This window comes from Buceros rhinoceros, unplaced genomic scaffold (genome assembly GCF_000710305.1).
Source record: "Buceros rhinoceros silvestris isolate BGI_N320 unplaced genomic scaffold, ASM71030v1 scaffold10744, whole genome shotgun sequence".
Classification (NCBI taxonomy): Eukaryota; Metazoa; Chordata; class Aves; order Bucerotiformes; family Bucerotidae; genus Buceros; species Buceros rhinoceros.
Window position 1 is genome coordinate 4,337 of NW_010410044.1, and position 17,795 is coordinate 22,131.

A 17,795-nucleotide genomic window follows, 5' to 3' on the forward strand; every position below is an offset into this window, starting at 1 on the left:
ATACTGTTAATAGTGAAAATATTTGTCATCTCATCTGTGGATTCTTTGAAATCTTGTGTTCCTTCAGTACAAGGGTGAAGCTTACAGTCATGGAATCACCAAACTATGCCATGTTGCCTTCCAGTTAGTGTGCTTGTAGTAGGAACCAACGTTTACCCAAGAGAATATAACAAAACCAAAGAAGCAAGCAGGGAACAAAGGGAAGTGTGTGAAAATATTTTCATGGAAATGCTTTTTTCATTTTCATTCAGACTTTTTCTGTACTGTAGGTGGCTTCAGCCAGGAAGAACTGCTAAAAATATGGAAGGGCCTGTTCTATTGTATGTGGATGCAGGATAAACCTCTGCTACAGGTATAGTAACAGGTTTTATATTTGCTTGAGTGGGTCTCTTCTCAAATACCCTATAGGGCCATACTAATTTAGGATAGTGAAAATTACCTTACGGAGTTTTGCTCACCTGTTTTTTTTTCTTCCCCTGCTGCTCATATGTGGCATGTGCGGGAGAAGTGACTAACTCCATGATCTTCACCACATGAACAGAAGCCTAAATGGCATTGTGAATGGCATTCGTAGCTGTTTACTTTCCAAAACCAGAACTGAAGTATATAGCGTTACAAAGCGCAGAAGTGCACTGATTTGCTGGAACTAAAGCCGTAATAGCAAGCTGCTCTTAACAGCAACCTAGGTGCAATCTTTAGTGAGCCTAGTTCGGAAGTTTCACACTTGCTTTACTTCGGTTAGTTTGGTGGCACCTCCTGTACTACCAGCTTTGTCTTTACTGCTGACTTCTGTCAGCTACTACCGGTTTGTCTCCCTACTTTTAAAAGATACCAGTTTTGGAGTACCAAATCTTAGTAACCTCACTTAATCAGTTTTCAAATCACTTGTCTGTTTGTATACACAAGGTTTATCTCACACATAGCACAGATTGCTTCACCTGCAATTAAGCTACATGAAAACAGCTACATGAAAACTGAAATTTTTACATCATATGTTAATTCAAATACGTGGGATTTTTCTCCTCCTAATATAATTGTGTCTGCTGTCAAAAAGATGATTTGTGCAGAGATCTGGTGAAATGAACAGGGCTTGATACCCTTGAGTCTTCTCTTACAACTACCTAATCTAAGTGAAAGGATAACTGCAGTGCTAAAGCAGCTATTAAAAGAATACTTCCTGTTTTGAGGGATGTTTCGTGATACCTATATTTCTTGCTGTTTCCTGATTGGATGTTTGATGAGGAGACCAAACTTTGAAACATGCTACACTAATTATATTTATTTACTTTTAGGAGGAACTTGCAGACAGTATCTCACAGCTTATCCACGTGATTCAGAATACAGAAGCTCGTAAGTATTATTTCTTTATCTCATGTAAGGTACTGTGATCTTTGGATTTTGAGGCCTCTATGACAGTGTCAGAATAGAGACAGCCAGGCACGGGTGCTGCTTTGTTTTTTCTTTGTTTTTGTCCAGCTGCTGTGTGTCATTGCATTAAGGGAAGCATGAGATGCAGTTTGTTTCTGGTTTGGAGGGGAAGAGTTGTATCTATCTCCAGTGTGATAGTAGTGAGATTTTGCAGGGTGGGTAGCAAAGCAAACTTGTCCCCTTACTTTGCCATTCTTACTTGTTCTGTATATTTCCTATTCGAAACCAACATTGTTTTGTGAGCTGTTAAACACCTAGTATTCAAAATACACTTGAAACAGAGGGCTCCGTCAATGCTAAAACTCGTGTGGGTAGAAATGATGCAGAATGGATATTTTGCTCTAACTTGTGTGTATATAACAGAAAACGGATACAAAGCTGTCCCTGAAACTACATTTGTCTTTAAAAGTAGTTGTGTGCCTTTTCTTGTGTTGTGAAGTTTAATTGACTTGTCCTTGTACCCATCTCAAGCATGTCTTCCTGTATCTTTATGCCTGTTGCTGGGCAAATCCATAGGGAAATGCATCCCTTCCTAATGTCAAAGTGGTTTCTTGAGAACTTTTTAGGTTAGCAAATTAAACCATTGGGCCAGGCATTCAGATATATTTTTCTTACTCTTTTACAGGGCACTTGTTCATTCAGACGTTTTGGCAAACTATGAGCCGTGAATGGAATGGGATAGACAGTCTGCGTCTTGATAAGTTCTATATGGTAATACTATCTCTCGTAGATCTTTTCTGCAAGAAAAAAACGTGTTGGTGGTGTGCTGGAAGGCAGCTTTGTCTGCACGTGCATGTATGTATGTTGTGAGAGAAGACAAGTAACTGTCTTTTTGACGCATTGCCAGACATACATAAAGGCTTTCACTCACCAGTGCAAATCTAAAAGCTACTAGCACTTTCTCGTTTGCCTTCCTTTATAACATAGTGATGTTTCTCACTGATTTCTATATGGAATAAAAATACTGTCTCAGAGGACACTGCATCAACATCAATTATTTAGGTCAGACTATTTAAAGACTTTCTTATGATTTTGTATAAAGTAGCTGTCACTAGAACCCCAACTTTTGACCTCTAAAGAATCCACTGTAGTACATTATTTCTATAGGAAACACGACATTAAAACAAATATACTAAAATCAGTGAGAGAAGGATCTTGAAAGACCTACCTTTGTAAAGAATAAAATCACGTGAATCTTCTTTGAAAGAAATTAATTGTGGTCGCATTTCCTGCTGTTTTTTGTTTCTCAGTGTTAGCAGAAATCGATTCTTTCAGTAAGTGAAGTGTTTTGAACCAGTTAATGTAGCTATTTTACATATGACTGTCTCCTAGTGCAAGTTTCAAGTAAATGAAATTATTATTATTATTATAATCTGTCACATATTGTTTTATAACTGTGGATTATAACATTTTTTAAGCTGTGGGGTTTTATAGATTGGACAGCACTTAAAGAAATCAGAGTGATGGAGCAAGAGAAAGCTCTGTCATAGAAATGGTCATGGATTTTTCTGTGCTTAGGATAGGAAAATAGTTTATTGCCTTTTGAGCTTCTCACTGTCCTTCTGTTGCTTGACAGGATAGATAAGTCTATCAAAATGTTCATAAGAGAAAGCTTGTTGCGCTATGAAGGTGTTTACTAAGAAGTCTATTCATATTGCAGTCACTTCATCTGTTTTCATGAACAACATAAATAACAAGTTTTGTACTTTGCAGCTAATGCGTATGATTTTGAGGCGGTCCTTTGAAGTGCTGAAAAGAAATGAGTGGAATGAAAGGTAAGCAGATTTCTGAAAGTAGAGGCATCATAATTTACCTTTATCAAATATATTTTCATTTAATAGATCCCTTTTCTCCATGGATGGTGCTGTCATGAAGTCTTAATTCTAAGGCTTATTTGCCCTTCAGGTCAATTCTGGTACGTAGTTTAGAAACAAAGTTAGGGGATATGCTTCACTAAGTTAAATACACACTGCAATCAAAAATTCTCGTGTTCACCTAAGCCATTTAGTGGGTATTTCACAGAAAGAGATTTGAGAAAGTAATTCATGTATGTTCATGCAAAACCTGAATGTAGGAGATTGTTATGTGGTGTTCCAAGCAGTTGTGAAATCTGAGGGCCCCGCATTTTTCACTGAGTTTTCTAGATCTGACTGATTTAACCAGGAGACCTGTCAATGGAGTATCACCTGTGGAGAGACTAGACAGGGAACCTGCATCCCAGAAAATACAGGAAAGGAATCTTTTCCAGTTGTGTGGGTTTTCTGATTGGCAGAGACTCTTTTTAATTTTTATTTTACTGTGTTTGATGATGGTGCCTTGTCTTTTGATAAGACAGAACTCCTTAATTGTAAACTGGCTTCCTGTTTGTTGTAGAAATTAGTGGGTTTGTTTGTATTTTTTCCATATTCTGTCCAATGGCAAGTAATGGCAGTCATTTGCTCTGCCTAGAGCTCCTGAGCCACTTCTAAACTTGCTCAGTGTTTGAGTTGGTAAAGTGCCTGATAACCTAGGGTTAAGGTTATCCTTTCTCTCTCTTCCCTTCTGAAAAGTGAAATGCGTGGTTTTTTGGAAATAGAAAGGAATGCAAAGCTAAAGTATGCCCCATCATCTCTGTTCTACCATCATTTTGCATTGGGTAAATGTCCACAGGTTGAAGAGATGAAAACACTCCTTGACAGGAACAGAAAGTGTGGGAGGAAATTTCATAAAGCTGAAGCCATTCTTCCCCAAACACATTCCCATGGCAGAGATATGGCCACCCAAACTCATCTCTGACTAGATTTCTTAGGGCTTTGGCCTCCCTTTTTCCAGCTTCACTGGAAGGATGGCCTGGAGGCCTTCACTACCAGAGAGAGGCAGTGTGGAAAGAGATCATGATTCCTTTCTTGCAGAGGCAGGGAGACAGAGAGCTGCCTTTTCCTCCCAGATGGAGCTTAGAAGCTGCCTAGCGTGTCTTCCATTTCTCTTTTGTTTTAAAATGCTTTTTAAGAAAGGAGTAAAACTGAAGTTGTCTTTGTGGTTTTGGAATGCTTTAAATTCTCTCTGGAACTAGAAACATTTGTTCTGGGCAAAATTGCAGGAGGTCCCACAGAACTCCAAGGGACAAAGCATGGAATATACAAAGCTTCACAAATATACAAATCTTTCCCAAAAGATAGCAAAAATAGGCCTCAGAAGAAAAAAAAATAGATAAAAGAAGACCCACGTGCCACTTAGATGCAGCAATGACAACATGTCCCTTTGAGCCATGTCATTCCAGTAGTACTTGTTAGTACTCCAAAAGTCAGTAACTGGACAGTAACAGTTGGTAACAGTCCTGCTTGTACACCGCTCAGTCATTTCTGGCTTGACCTATTGGGATGATTTTTTTTTATCCCTAGCTTAGCCCTTGATCTGTTCTTCAGTGTAATTTTTGCTCTAAGGGAGAGTGGATAACATGCTTTAACAAAGGTAAAGTCTGCACAGTTGAAATGAGTTTGAGAAGGATCAGTATTAAATTTAATCCTTGGGTGTGCACGAAAATGAAAATTGTCTCATAAAATGGAAGGGTATGAGATGTTGCCCACCAAGGACGGATGAATTCAACAGCTGTGCCTTCAGAATGCCCTGCTCAAATGGCAATGAGATAATAAACTTCAGTCCAAATTAAGGTGTGAATTTTAAAACCGCAGCTTTCACTGTAGCAAACAGCGTTGAGTGCGTTGTCTGATGCTACAAAATCATCTAGACTGTAAGGTGTTCTGTTTATGGATTAATTTTTTTTGAAGTTTGCTTTAAGTTATGAAAATTGGTCACTGGATGTATTTATCATGAGAGTTGGATAGCCATCTTAAAGAATAGGTAAAACCGTGAGTGACTAGAGTTTGTTTTCAAAGAAAGAAGAACGTGAGCGACTGAAAATTAATGTCTTGTTCTGTTGGTTTTTGTTTTTGTTTTTTTTTAGTCTAATTGAACTATTCCTGCAGCTACAAATGAAGGAAGTTATGGACCCAGACAGCAATGTTCCCACTGGGATAAAGTTTCATTTCATTGACATCTATCTGAATGAATTGGCTAAAGTTGGTGCAAAGGAGGTTAGAAAATACGTTGTAATTTTCTTCCCAATTAGTGTTAACTGTAGCATGCAGCCTTTTAGAAGAAATTTTATTTTTAGATTACGTACATTTTAAGAGTTTTAAATGTATCGTAGCAACAGTGAATAAGAATGGAGAAAGTGACTTAATGCAATTTATACTCTTACTTTTATTCATGTTTTAGCGCAGACAGTGATAACATAGTAGTTTCTCTCATGTTCCTGAGCACTGGTGTACTCCTCCAAGTTGAGGTTGGAGATCGTGATAGAAGAGTTAGACCTTTCTCATGTTTGTTTCAACAGAAAGGACTTAACATCTTTTCCGTGCGTGAAGATGTTTGCTGGTCTTTGCTTTTGCAAAAACTGACATAAAGCCTGCCTTTGGCTGATTGTATGGCACCTAAATGGAGGAAGAAAGGGAGCTTTCAAAGTTGTCTAATATTTGCTTATTGTTGGCTTCAAACCTTGCTGGCTGTGCATTGAGCAATTTATCCTCTACATCCAGTCGTTAATTTCGCGGATGCCGTCTGTATATTGCTGTTTCGGTTGCCTTTAATTCTGGTAGATGTTACAGTGATGTAGAGTTTTGTAGCAACTGAAATCCTGTTACTGCAATTGTCACTGATGAACTTCTTCCAAAGAGTCTATCTCCTGTTACTCTGCTAGGGTGAGCTGCCCGCTACCCTCCATTCCGGCGTTTGCTCATTTACTTGCTTGCAACAGTATTACCGATTTTCCATTTATATTTGCGGTCAGCATTGAAAGCAATCCTGCCTGCAACCTTTGTGGTTCTGGACTGTGGAGTGTGGGAGAGAAGATGTCTGCACAAGAGATGTGCCTGCACTTCGAGCCTGAACAATTTCTGCAGCTCCAAAGTCACAAAACTGTGGCTAAGCCACTCAGAGGAAGCATGGGGAATTAGTCTCCTAGACTATTTGAAATCACAGCAGATGCTCTTAAATTGATTTTAGGGAAGGATTTTTATCTTTATTACTACTGTAACTGAGAGTGTTTTGGTCCACACAGTACAGAGAGAAACCCAGATCTTATAAATATCTGCTACAGACCTTCTTCATGAAAATGCACAAAATTATTTTTCTCTGTGTTATGTTTCCATATCTAAAATAAGAAGCTTTGTCATATTTCTGTACTAGGTAGGTGAAAGTCTGCGAAGTAGTAAACATTTTCATAATGCTTCCAGGGAATATCTGAAAGTTAGTGGTAGCAGTGGCTACAGTCACTGGATACTTCTGACAGCTGAAATTAGTATACTGAAAGACTTTGACTCAGCTTCTTAAAGAAGATCCCCCTACACCAAAATATTCAAGGAAATTGAGTGTACACGTACAATAATTACTGTACTCACTTATTTTTTTCCTTTCTTATTATATAGCTCACAGCAGACCAGAATCTCAAGTTCATTGAACCTTTCTGCAAAATTGCTGCCAAATCAAAGGAGTAAGTTTAATGAAGGATAAATATTTCTTTAAGAATTAGGAAATTCTGCATATACCACTCCACATGGTAATAAATAGATTGAAGAAGAGTCATAGTGTAATTTCAGACTGTAGAGAAAGAAGGATATTTTACTAACGATGTGTACAGCCATTTGAAGATAAAGCGTTTATCAAAGCTATAGATAATCTTCATGGATTTACCAGAACTATATCAACCTCAGTTGGTTGGTTTTGTCTTTTTTTTCAACAGAAAAAAATTTAATAGAACAGCTGAGCTGGTTAGATTCTTTGTTGTTGCAGTGTAATATACAGAAGCATATAAACAGTGAAATTTAAGGGGAACATTGGCAGGACGCTGTGGGTTAAAGGAGTTCTGTCTAGGCAGTAACAGGTTCACTTTTCTCATCTGGAGAACTAGATGCTCTTCCATTTTCTTCTTTCTTCCTCATTTTCCTTTGGTCCTCTTAAGTTTCCAGTTTTTTTAATGTGAGAGGAAAGGGTGTGTATGCTTCTGCCTTTCAGCTCTCATGTCTGCTCTCTTCTAATGCAGTCGACGCATGCTGCATGCCGTAGCCACTGGTATCTTTGAGGTCATTGTGGATCAGTCCCCCTATGCCATCGAGGACCTAATGAAAGAACTGGCTAGCAACAGCGATGAGGAGGATGTGTCGGAAGACAACAAACAGGAAATTGAAGGGGTGCTTAAGACCACAGGTGAGGAGGAAGTTCTATAGGCCTTGGTATCACTTGCTGGGATTTAAAAATCTGTTTCTTAAAATCACATTTCTGCTCTGAACCATTCAAGCACATGTTCAAGGCGTTGCAAGGATAATTGTGTTTTACTGTCTTCCCTTCAGATGTGCTTAAACAAAGTGACTCCAAAAGAACGCGTCACAAAAATCACAGTAGTCTTGATAAAACCAGGCAATGTCAGCATCCTGCAGCAGTGCTAGATGATAACCCAGTCTGGCTTTTGGCACTTGGATGTCCTTAACGTTTTTGTAGAATATGAAGTTTTGGCGTTCTGTGGGAGTTTAATTTAAAAAATAAATTTGAAAAAAGGCCAGGTAATGCCACAGTTGTCTATTGCATAACGGTGACATAAAGTAGTTAAATCAGACCAGGCTCACAAGATTGCATGAAGAAGAATGCATCTGATCTTCCATCTATTGGAGTAGTGTGTGCTATCTCAGTTTTTACAAACTAAACATTAATATTCAGTCTTTTTTTATAATAGCAGACAGATCTTTGCCAAGCACATCAGCACAAAACTCTGAAAAAACAGAGGATGTTTATGAAAAAGCTGATGACGGTATTGGGGCCGTTCTTCAGGTTTGTGCCTTGTTTGCTCTGTTATTGATACTCTCCCTCTGTTTTGTTTTTTTCTTGTCCCTTTCAAGCAGAAAGTGCAGAAATGAAGGATGTTAATTTTCTGCTGTAGTGTAAGGTGTGATTTATGTAATATGTAGTCTGTGAGTAGTTTATAAGAAAATAAATTTATGTGTAAATTCTGAATTCTTCTTTTCTCTCTCCCATACCTTCTTTTTTTTCTGCTCCTCCCTTCCTGTTTCCAGAGTTCAAAAACGAATGGTAAAAGCGAAGTCACTGTGGGTGGTGAAGCAATCAGCATAAGTTTCATTGACAATAAGTGCAAAAGTAATGGATGATGAAAAGCGTAGGAGAGAGGGTAACATGATGCAGTCTGTGTTCTTTTAGATCCACTTGCAGTGCAGTGTAGTGTTTTGACAGACCCACCCAACAAACAGACATGCAGGTAGATACGCTTCATGCTTCAGTGGCTCTTTAGCAAGTGTTAGGACATGACACACTTTAAATCTGATATTTAGCTAAATATTTGTGGGAGTTTTGAAGTTGGTTGGCTTCTCTTCAGTAAGAATTAAGGCTAGGAACGTTTGAGAAAGTGATAGTGAGTTTGACTGTTCTGTTAACGAAGCAGCCCTCTGTAAAAGTCAGTATACGTGTGTGAACGTGGTGTAAATTTCAACAGAGATAAAATACTTTGAGTTTAAAGGAAGTAGCTGTTTAAAGGATGCATGTGCTTCTGGAATTATTGATAACATGAGTTGCATTGGTTTATCTTGCATGAGTAAGCTGACTAAGAAAAACTGTATCGTATTTTCCTCCAACAGTTTGATTATAAGGCTGTTGCTGACAGAATCTTTGAATGGGCGAGCAAGAAAAATACACCTTCCCTTAACAGAAAGCGTCTGTACAGGCTGGTCAAAAAGTGAGTTCTATTGAAATACACCTTGCATGTGCCACATTGTCCTATCCAACTTTCACTTTCTCACCACCCTTGCTTGTCCTGGTGACAACGTCATGAGAGCAGGCTTGTCTCAGCACTGGATAACATGCATGTTTTGCCTGACACCTGTGCTAGCGTTCCTCATTGGTACTAGACAACTGCAGCTAGCTGAAGCGTGTCTGTGCTGGGTGGATTTGTACTGCAGCATGTGACATTAGATTGAGTGTGATGCAAGTTACAGATATGGGATAAGCGTTACATCACTCTTTTCTCCGTATTTTCAGTTGTTTGGTTTGAGTTTCTGAATTTCTGAGGCAGATTTCTTCTTGAACGAGCTCTCTGTAACTTCCTGTGCAAAATAAGTTGTTGACAAAACCATAATAAGAACAGTAACACTAAGCTGCTAGTGTTAATATTGATACTAAACCAGTAATACCATTTTGTTTTTCCTTGTCTCCCACCTTCAGGTACCAGGACTTAGCAGAAGGTAAGGACTGAGCAGTGCACAGAGTTCAGTAATTTCTTTCTGTTAAAAGCTATATAATGTTACTGTACAATGCGTATTGCAAATAGCTTTTCCATTTTTTAAAATGTGTTTTTCAGTAATACTGTTTTGGAGGTTTTCTGGTTTTTTAAATCTTACTGAGACACATTACATATTTTTGGTGAGATAACTAAATCTCCTTCACAATTTGAGCAACTGTAGTTCATCTGTAAATGAAAGATTATTATTTTCACTTAAATAGGAATCACTCGTGATTTTCTTTCAGGTTGAGTGAGAAACAAGAAGTTGATTTTTTTTTTTTTTAATGTGGAAGTTATGCTGTATATGAACAAAAATGATAGAAGTAGAACTATTAGGTTTTAGATACCTTGTCCTTCCTCCTCAACAGGAATCTTTCCCCAAGATATTCCTGAAGATGTTTCTACAGATGAAGACGATGAGTATATGAACAAAAATGATAGAAATAGAACTATTAGGTTTTAGATACCTTGTCCTTCCTCCTCAACAGGAATCTTTCCCCAAGATATTCCTGAAGATGTTTCTACAGATGAAGACGATGATGAATTCAACAGGAGAAGGCGAAAAAAAAAAGTTGTCAAGCCTCGGGAGAAAAACAAGTTGGAGAAAGTAAAAGGTAAGGTACAATCGGCCTTTGGAAGACCGTCTGCAGTCCTTGTGTAATTTGGCACAGTGTCAGATACACTGAAGAAGGCAGACCTGTTGTTCAGGACGTGCTGATTTGTATCATGTTGCAAAGAAGGTGCGATGTGAATTTAAGGGGCTGTTCTGAGGAAGGCAGACCTGTTGTTCAGGATGTGCTGATTTGTATTGTGTTGCAAAGAAGGTGCGATGTGAATTTAAGGTCTTTGAAAACAGTGGGAATTTTGTTACCAATTTTGAGGGAAGCATGACCTCAGAAATTTCAATAAAAAGCGAAACTAGAGGCAGTTGTTTGCATTGCTCCATTTACTGTAGGAAAACAGAAACATGTTGGTCTTCTTAAATGAGGATGACTGTTAGAATATAGGGATTTGGGGTGTTTCTGGAAGGTGAAGAGAGTTACTGAGAACCCCTCTGATGGGCTTAACGGAAGGGTACTAACAACTTTTTCTAGCAATATTGCTATAAAAAAATAGGATTACGACAGGGAATGGCTTAGATGTTAGCTGTGACAAGCCAAGATCAGCAAAATGTTAATTAGGCCAGATGTCAGAGGAATGCAATGTCCTGACCAATTGTAATATTAAGAACTGTCGTGCTGACTGATAGCAGGAAAATGGTACACCTATTTGAAAAGAAAAGTTAAAAAAATAGAATAGAATTCAGTTACGTACCTAAGTGTTTCACATCTTTGTTACATGATGTTCTTTTTGGGGTAGATTTTGAGGATGAACAAGAGATGTCAAGTGCGAAGGAGGCATCAGTTCCCCAGAAGAAGAGGAAAAAAAGGAGAAAGAGGGACAGTCCAAGTGCTGATTCTGGAACAGCTGGTGGAAATTACGAGGAGGGAATAGCTGAAACATCTGGATCTAATGTTTTTAGCCAGGGAAAGGTGCTAGAAAATAACAAGGAAGGGAAGAAAAAGAAATTGCTAGTAAATGAGACAAATGAGACCACAAATGTAGCAACTGGCACCAGAGAAAGTCACAGTATCTCTGCGCAGAACAGTCAGGCTGACGCAGAACAGGGTAAAAAGAGTCAACTGAAGAAAATGAACCCAAAAACGCAAAACATTCCTGTAAAACCAGTGTGTCAGAATGGAACAGCTAATGCCAGTGAGGCAGAAGATGTCAGCCTGTCTGTCATTCCGTTAACTCCGAAGGTTGTGAAAAAGAAACAGAAATCAGGTGCTGTCTTGGTGAATGGAGATATCCTTCTGCAGCAAACTGACATGAAATCCAGCAAGGTGGGCTTGCTAGGGACCCTGTCAGGAGATGCAGACTCTGAATCTGCACTCTCCAGAAAGGTCAAGTTGAAGACGAAGACAAAGCTACTTGGTTTGGAAGGTATGAAAGTCTCCAGCCAGAAAGCAGCAACCTTGAAAAAGAAGAGAAAAGTAAAAGATGTGCTAAACTCTCTTGAAACCAATGGAATTCTGGATACTTCATGCAAGAAAAGCAGGAAGGGGGTATGTATATCTCATTCTTTTCTCTGCCTTCCTCATGAACTGCCAGGATCATTTTCAAATTTGGCTTTAGCTTCCTGAGTGCAGGGCTTCATGGGCAGGTTGCATGCTGATGTCATCATGCATTATAACCGGAAAGAACCCAATTTCCCAGAAATCCATACCCACCGCACAGACTTACCGTCCTGTGCAATGACACTAAAGCCTGTGACAGCTACTCATCTGAAAGAACTCAGCTGGCTAAAACTTGGGTTGTTGGGGTACAGGGTTTCTTTTGGGGTTTTTTTGTTTGAGGTTTTGGGGGTTTTTTTGACTCTGGATTAATTGTTCTTTGTATTGGGCATCTGGTTGAGCTTACAGCATGTTCATGAAGGGCATATTTTGGCAAAAGGATGAGAATGGTAAGGTGGAACATCCCTTTTTCAGCAGCACACACTGAGATTAGTATAAGCTCCTTGTGAAATTGCCTGTGGCAATTCCAATAGTAGCTTCTTTTGCTAGCTCATTTCTCCATCTTAAACAAATTATTAGTGCTGTATGGGCAAAGTATTTAGGAAAAAGAGAATATGACACTGTGACCTTCAATGTCGTTAATGGCTGTATGATCACAGTTTTTGATAGTCCAGTTTCTTATAAAGACAATACTATGGCTTTTTTGCTAGGAAGGTCTGATTGTAGTCATCTTCAAAAATCTACATCTTGCAGTTTGGGAACAAGCTAGGTTTATTTCCCTTCTACCTCCCACCCTCATTTTCCTCTTGGCAATAAGTAGAATAGGGTTGATTTCGCTCAGTGATTTGGAAGTCAGGAAGCATTTTGCACTGTATGTTTTTGGTAGCATGGCTAAGAGAGTGCAGAGGTTCTTCCCTCTCCCGTCACTGAAATTCTTCTAACTGCTCATTTCCTGTGTGTATATTCACCCTAACACTAGGTGTTCAGTTATGTTCTTGGAAGTCTTCCTAACGATCTCACTTTGGTGGAAAGAAAATTCATAAAGCATAAATGAGAATCAGAATACAAAAGAAGTCCATCTCCATCTGACTAAAGAGTGCATGTTACTAGCCTATCAGCTTACCTCTGTTTGACTTAAGTTTAAAACTGTACGATTAGTTAAGTAGTACAGGCACTCAGTCCCTCAAGAGAAAAAATGTATTTTGAAACGTTGCTTAAATAGTATTAAAATAACTTTGACATTTTCTATTTTTTTTTTAACAATAAAGTTCTGAGAAGGAAGAACCAAAACATTTCTCTCTCCCCAGAATACAGACTGGTTTTTTTCTCACTGCAGGGCTTCCAAAGTAGGAACTGTTGTTTTTTGGTTTTATCTCCTGTTGCCTGAATATTCCATGTGGCATTTCTTGTCTTTCTTTCTCTATAAAAGCTTGAGTTTCTAAGAAAACACAGTTATGCCACCCCCCATCTCCATTTGTAAAGCTTTGCTGCAGCTGACCAAGAGGATCAAAGACCTGCAATAGATTCAAGATGGGGTTCCTGCAAGCTTCATAGGAATTACTCATTGGCACAAACTAGCATAGCCACTGAGGGAAAGGCAGCAGCACGACCCCCGCGCTTGTCTCTTGGCTGGCTGGCCAGTCAGTGCACAGGCTAGTGGGCCTCTCTTCCCATGTGTAATTCTAAAGAACTACAGCATTTGCTGTTTCTTGCCCAGTCCAGGTAGCTCTATGTATATATGTGAGTTGAGTGGGAGTGGGAAGACAGAGACAAGGAGAGAAATCTGGGAGTCGAGTCAGTAGGAGGATCGTAGAATCACAGAATCATCTGGTTTGAAGAGACGTTTGAGATCATCAAGTCCAACCATTCCCCCTGCACTGCCAGGGTCTCTGAACCATGTCCCTCAGCACCACATCCACACGGCTTTTAAACACCTCCAGGGATGGGGACTCCACCACCTCCCTGGGCAGCCTGTACCAATGCTTAATAACCCTCTGTGTAAAGAAATTTTTCCTGATATCCAACCTAGATCTCCCTTGGCGCAACTTGAGGCTGTTTCCTCTCGTCCTGTCATTCGTAACGTGGGAGAAGAGACCAACCCCCACCTCCCCACAACCTCATTTCGGGTAGTTGTAGAGAGCAATAAGGTCTCCCCTGAGCCTCCTCTTCTCCAGACTAAACAACCCCAGTTCCCTCAGCTGCTCCTCGTAAGACAAGTTCTCCAAACCCTTCACCAGTTTCATTGCCCTTCTCTGAACCCGCTCCAGCACCTCAATGTCCTTCTTGAAGTGAGGGGCCCAAAACTGGACACGGTACTAGAGATGTGTCCTCACCAGTGCTGAGTACAAGGGAGCAATCACTTCCATCCTCCTGCTGGCCACCCTATTGCTGATGAGACCAGTTTCAGAAAGAAAAGGGGAAGGTAAAGCTAAAATGCACAAATGTAGAAGAAATTAGGCTTGGCTATTTTTTTTTTCATTGCTTGAGAAATGCTGTTTTATTTCCTGGTTTTAGTTATGTAATACTGGTCTTGTGCCACGAAATAATGAGGAACGTGTTTTCGTTTTTGATTTTGAAGACATCACATACCTACAAAGAATTAACTTCAAATACCGAGACGGGGGGAAGGGGAAAAAACAGACAAGTTCAGCATTATTTCACAGTTGCCTCAAGAATTCAGAAAGTGAAGAAACTCTTGCTTTTTCACTTTATTTAAAGCAGATGTGATTTTCAAATTGAAAGAGGCCATATCCCCTGGACATTTTCCACAGCAAGGCTGTGAACTGCTTTCAGAATTTCACATCCATAGGTTGATGTGAAGCATAGCTGAACTTCCCTTCACAGTAGTCCACAGATACCCGGGGCTCACAGACGACAGGTTGGAAAGCTCTGGAGTGGTGCACTTCATTAGAGGCACTGACATGTACAGGTCCTAAGAATTGCCTTGTGCTGGAGAGAGGATTGCTTTAAATGGCAATCCTCAGTACGAATTGGAGGCAGCAAACTTACAGCTGAACTTCTGAGAATAGAGTCAGACTTCATACTCCACTTTTTTCTCTCCAAAGTCTTCATCTTAGCCTAAAGCTGGGTTTGTTAATTAGTTGTGTATCCAGAGGTACTGTAGAAGAGATGTTGCTTAAGGGTAAGAAAAAAAAATAAGCACTTGTGTGCTTCTTCACATGAAGAAAACGTGTCTGTCTGATGGGCCAGGCAAACATCTTACAACTTCTTCCTTCTTTGCCTTGCAATGACCTTCCTCTTTCTGCGCAGAGCTTGCCTCAAACATCTGTTCTCAGTCATGCTAACTGCAAAATTAACTCCTGAAAATTAACCATCATTACTAGCTCTCTCTCAGTGGTGGCAATTCTTACAGAAGCCACGTGTGGTAAGCTCTGAGCACTGATCACTGTACGAGGTGTAGTTAACTACAGAATTTCGTACTGAGAGCATTTTTTCCTTTCCCTTTTTTATAGGAAAGCAGCACTGCTCTATCATCATTAAAGAAAAAGAAGGCAAAACCAGGAAGTGATTTTGTAAAATTTGAAAAATCAACTTTACCAAAGCCAGTATTCTTCAGGAAAGCCAGAAGCACCATCTCGTCCACCAGGGCACCCCTGCAGGTAATGCAGTCTCACAGATGGCCCCAGCAAAAGGCGTGATCTCACTCATGCTGTCTTTTGCACTCTGTGTTAGTCTCCTAACATGGGCAAATAGAAGTGGAAATGCTGTTACTGTGGAGTCACATGTGGCTCCAGAGTTTCAGAAAATGAGTTGTAGGCATCTTTAAAATCTCTTCTTCCTTCTTCCCTGCTTTCAAAAATACCTGCTTGTTGAAAGGACACCATTCTGAACCTGCTCATTTCGCAAGAAAGCAAAAGCTTAAACTGACATTCAGTCTTGCTAAGGGACTTCGAGCCTCCATTTCTCCCCGTTTGTGGAGGCTGGCAATAGCACAGGGCTTCAGAAGACTGCCCGCTTTTCTAAACCTTTTTAACATATAATATCTTCTCCCTTTTGAGGCCTGAGTGCAGTGGGGCCAGTGTATTTAATACACAAATATCCTTTTTGTCTGTTGTTGAGTTACATATTGATGTAAGAGAAAGTATGTGATTTCTCTACAAATGGAGTATGTTTGCTTTGGGCTAGAAAAGTTCTAAATCAAATGGAAGAAAGTAAGCTGCTTTGCATCAGCTTTGATGAGGTGCAGGTGAAAGAACTTGTAGCATTGCCTCAGAAATCTTATTTTATTTTATGTCTTTATTTTGCTTAATAGCTGAACAAGCTGCAATCGTCCAGCTCCAAAAAAGTCACATTTGGCTTGAATAAAAACACGACTGCTGGTGAGTCTTAATACATCTGTGTATCTCCACACTCTCTTGTAGTCAAGGAAGAGGGAAGCTGTACACACTCATACACGCCTGTACTCTTCACCTCTAGAACAGGATGCTTCTGGTCCTTTTTAGTGTCAGTATTTATATATAGTTTATGGTTTCATCCTCAGGTTCCTGTCCAGAGGAGATGATAAAAGTTTAGCATGTCTGGGCTAACAGCTGAACTTCCAGGGTGCTGCATTACTGACTTGCAGGTGGAGCCTTACAGTAGAAAACAGTGCAGCAGACTCCCCTTCCTGGGCTGCCTGCTCTGAGGCGAACGCACGTGCACTTCACAGTCTTCACTGCTCACTTCTTTTGCCCAGCACAAAGGTGCTGATGTGATCATACGTTCAGGCTGTATAATAGCAAAGTTTAATATTTTCTTTTCTTGGCTGCCTCTGATTTATTATTGGTAATGAGTCGATAAATGTCAATTCCCTTCTGGATCCCACGTGTAAGCAGACAGTGTTTTCCCTGTTAAATAAATGTCTTGCTAAACAGCATAGAAGTTTATTCCATGTTTTCATTTAGCTTTTGCTTTTTTTTTTTTTTTTCCCCAATGTCTGAGATGTGCCATAGGCCAAGTTCAAATGGAGAATAGCGGAGTTTGGTGTGTGTTTATGTTAATGTAACACAGCTGCATAACAAGAGTAGAAATGCTTACCTGCCAGCGGAAGGGACAACCAGGAGTCTCTAGAACAGTGCTGTTTAAAGGTCAGACCAGAGCCATTTCTTATCCATCACCAGCTTTTAAACAGAACTGTGGAGCTTTTCCGGATAGCCGGAGCACTTGTTTCTGAGAGTCTCTGGCGGTCTGTGAAACTATGGGGAGTGGTTCACAGATCCTTTGTGTGTTGCAACAGACCCCAATCTCAAAGGGTCTCTGCTAAGAGATGTGCTTCACCACCATCTCTTCATTTTTTCCCCAAGTCTTAGGCTTCTGAACTCTAGTTATGGACTTAAGGATCTATGGCAGGCTTTCAGGGTTGGACAATTCCACAACTGGTTGGCATGCTCAGTTGTTCCATGGGGTGGTATTTCTTTTAACTTCTTTCCCTGTTTTCCAACAGAATTTAAAAAGACTGACAAAAGTATATTAGTGAGCCCAGAAGGACCGTCCCGTGTGGCTTTCAATCCTGAACAGAAACCCCGTCATGGGGTGCTGAAGTCACCCACAGGTACCCCAGCAGGAGAGCCTCAAATGAAGAAACCATTTACTGTATCAGCTAAGAAGAGACCAACTGCTGTGGAATCCTGTTAAACAAACAGATGTGCCCTACTTTTGTACAGGACATTTTGCTAACCTAGAGTGTTGTCTGGAGGTATTTTAAACTTCCTTATTTTTTTAAGTTAATACAAATTGTACATACAAAATTCTGATTGTGATCTGGGACTTCGCTATCTGCACACCACTTCAGCTGTATCCTGAAATACTTGTTTTGCCTATTTACGGAAAAGAAACAAAATTCAGTCTTTGCTCAGGTTTGGTCTACATAAAGTATGGTCTTTGTCCATGTCATTCCTGAGAAACTTGTTCATTTGTTTAAGGATTTTTCAGGGTTTGATTGTTCCAGTGATTTTTTTTTTTTTTTTTTTTTTTTTTTTTTTTTTTTTTTT

The 17,795-nt window shown here is 39.7% G+C and overlaps 1 protein-coding gene across 1 annotated transcript; it reads left to right on the top strand.

The window, feature by feature from the left end:
- Positions 1–274: 274 nt before the first annotated feature.
- LOC104492850 (ribosomal RNA processing protein 1 homolog B-like) lies at positions 275–17,439 on the top strand. Its single transcript, XM_010135453.1, has 15 exons — positions 275–352; positions 1,293–1,350; positions 2,054–2,139; positions 3,142–3,203; positions 5,372–5,501; positions 6,894–6,958; positions 7,508–7,671; positions 8,198–8,289; positions 9,108–9,205; positions 9,691–9,710; positions 10,237–10,362; positions 11,108–11,856; positions 15,279–15,425; positions 16,079–16,145; positions 17,249–17,439. The coding sequence occupies exons 1-15, from the start codon at positions 323–325 to the stop codon at positions 17,437–17,439; spliced, it is 2,085 nt and encodes a 694-aa protein (XP_010133755.1). The 5' UTR covers positions 275–322.
- Positions 17,440–17,795: the final 356 nt, after the last annotated feature.

What these genes read in the sequence shown, in the direction of transcription:
- LOC104492850 (XM_010135453.1), top strand. Translation starts at nt 323, where the DNA reads ATGTGGATGCAGGATAAACCTCTGCTACAG. An exon ending in AGGATAAACCTCTGCTACAG is followed by an intron (nt 353 to 1,292) that starts GTATAGTAACAG and finishes ATTTACTTTTAG; the next exon opens with GAGGAACTTGCAGACAGTAT. An exon ending in GTATTGGGGCCGTTCTTCAG is followed by an intron (nt 8,290 to 9,107) that starts GTTTGTGCCTTG and finishes TTCCTCCAACAG; the next exon opens with TTTGATTATAAGGCTGTTGC.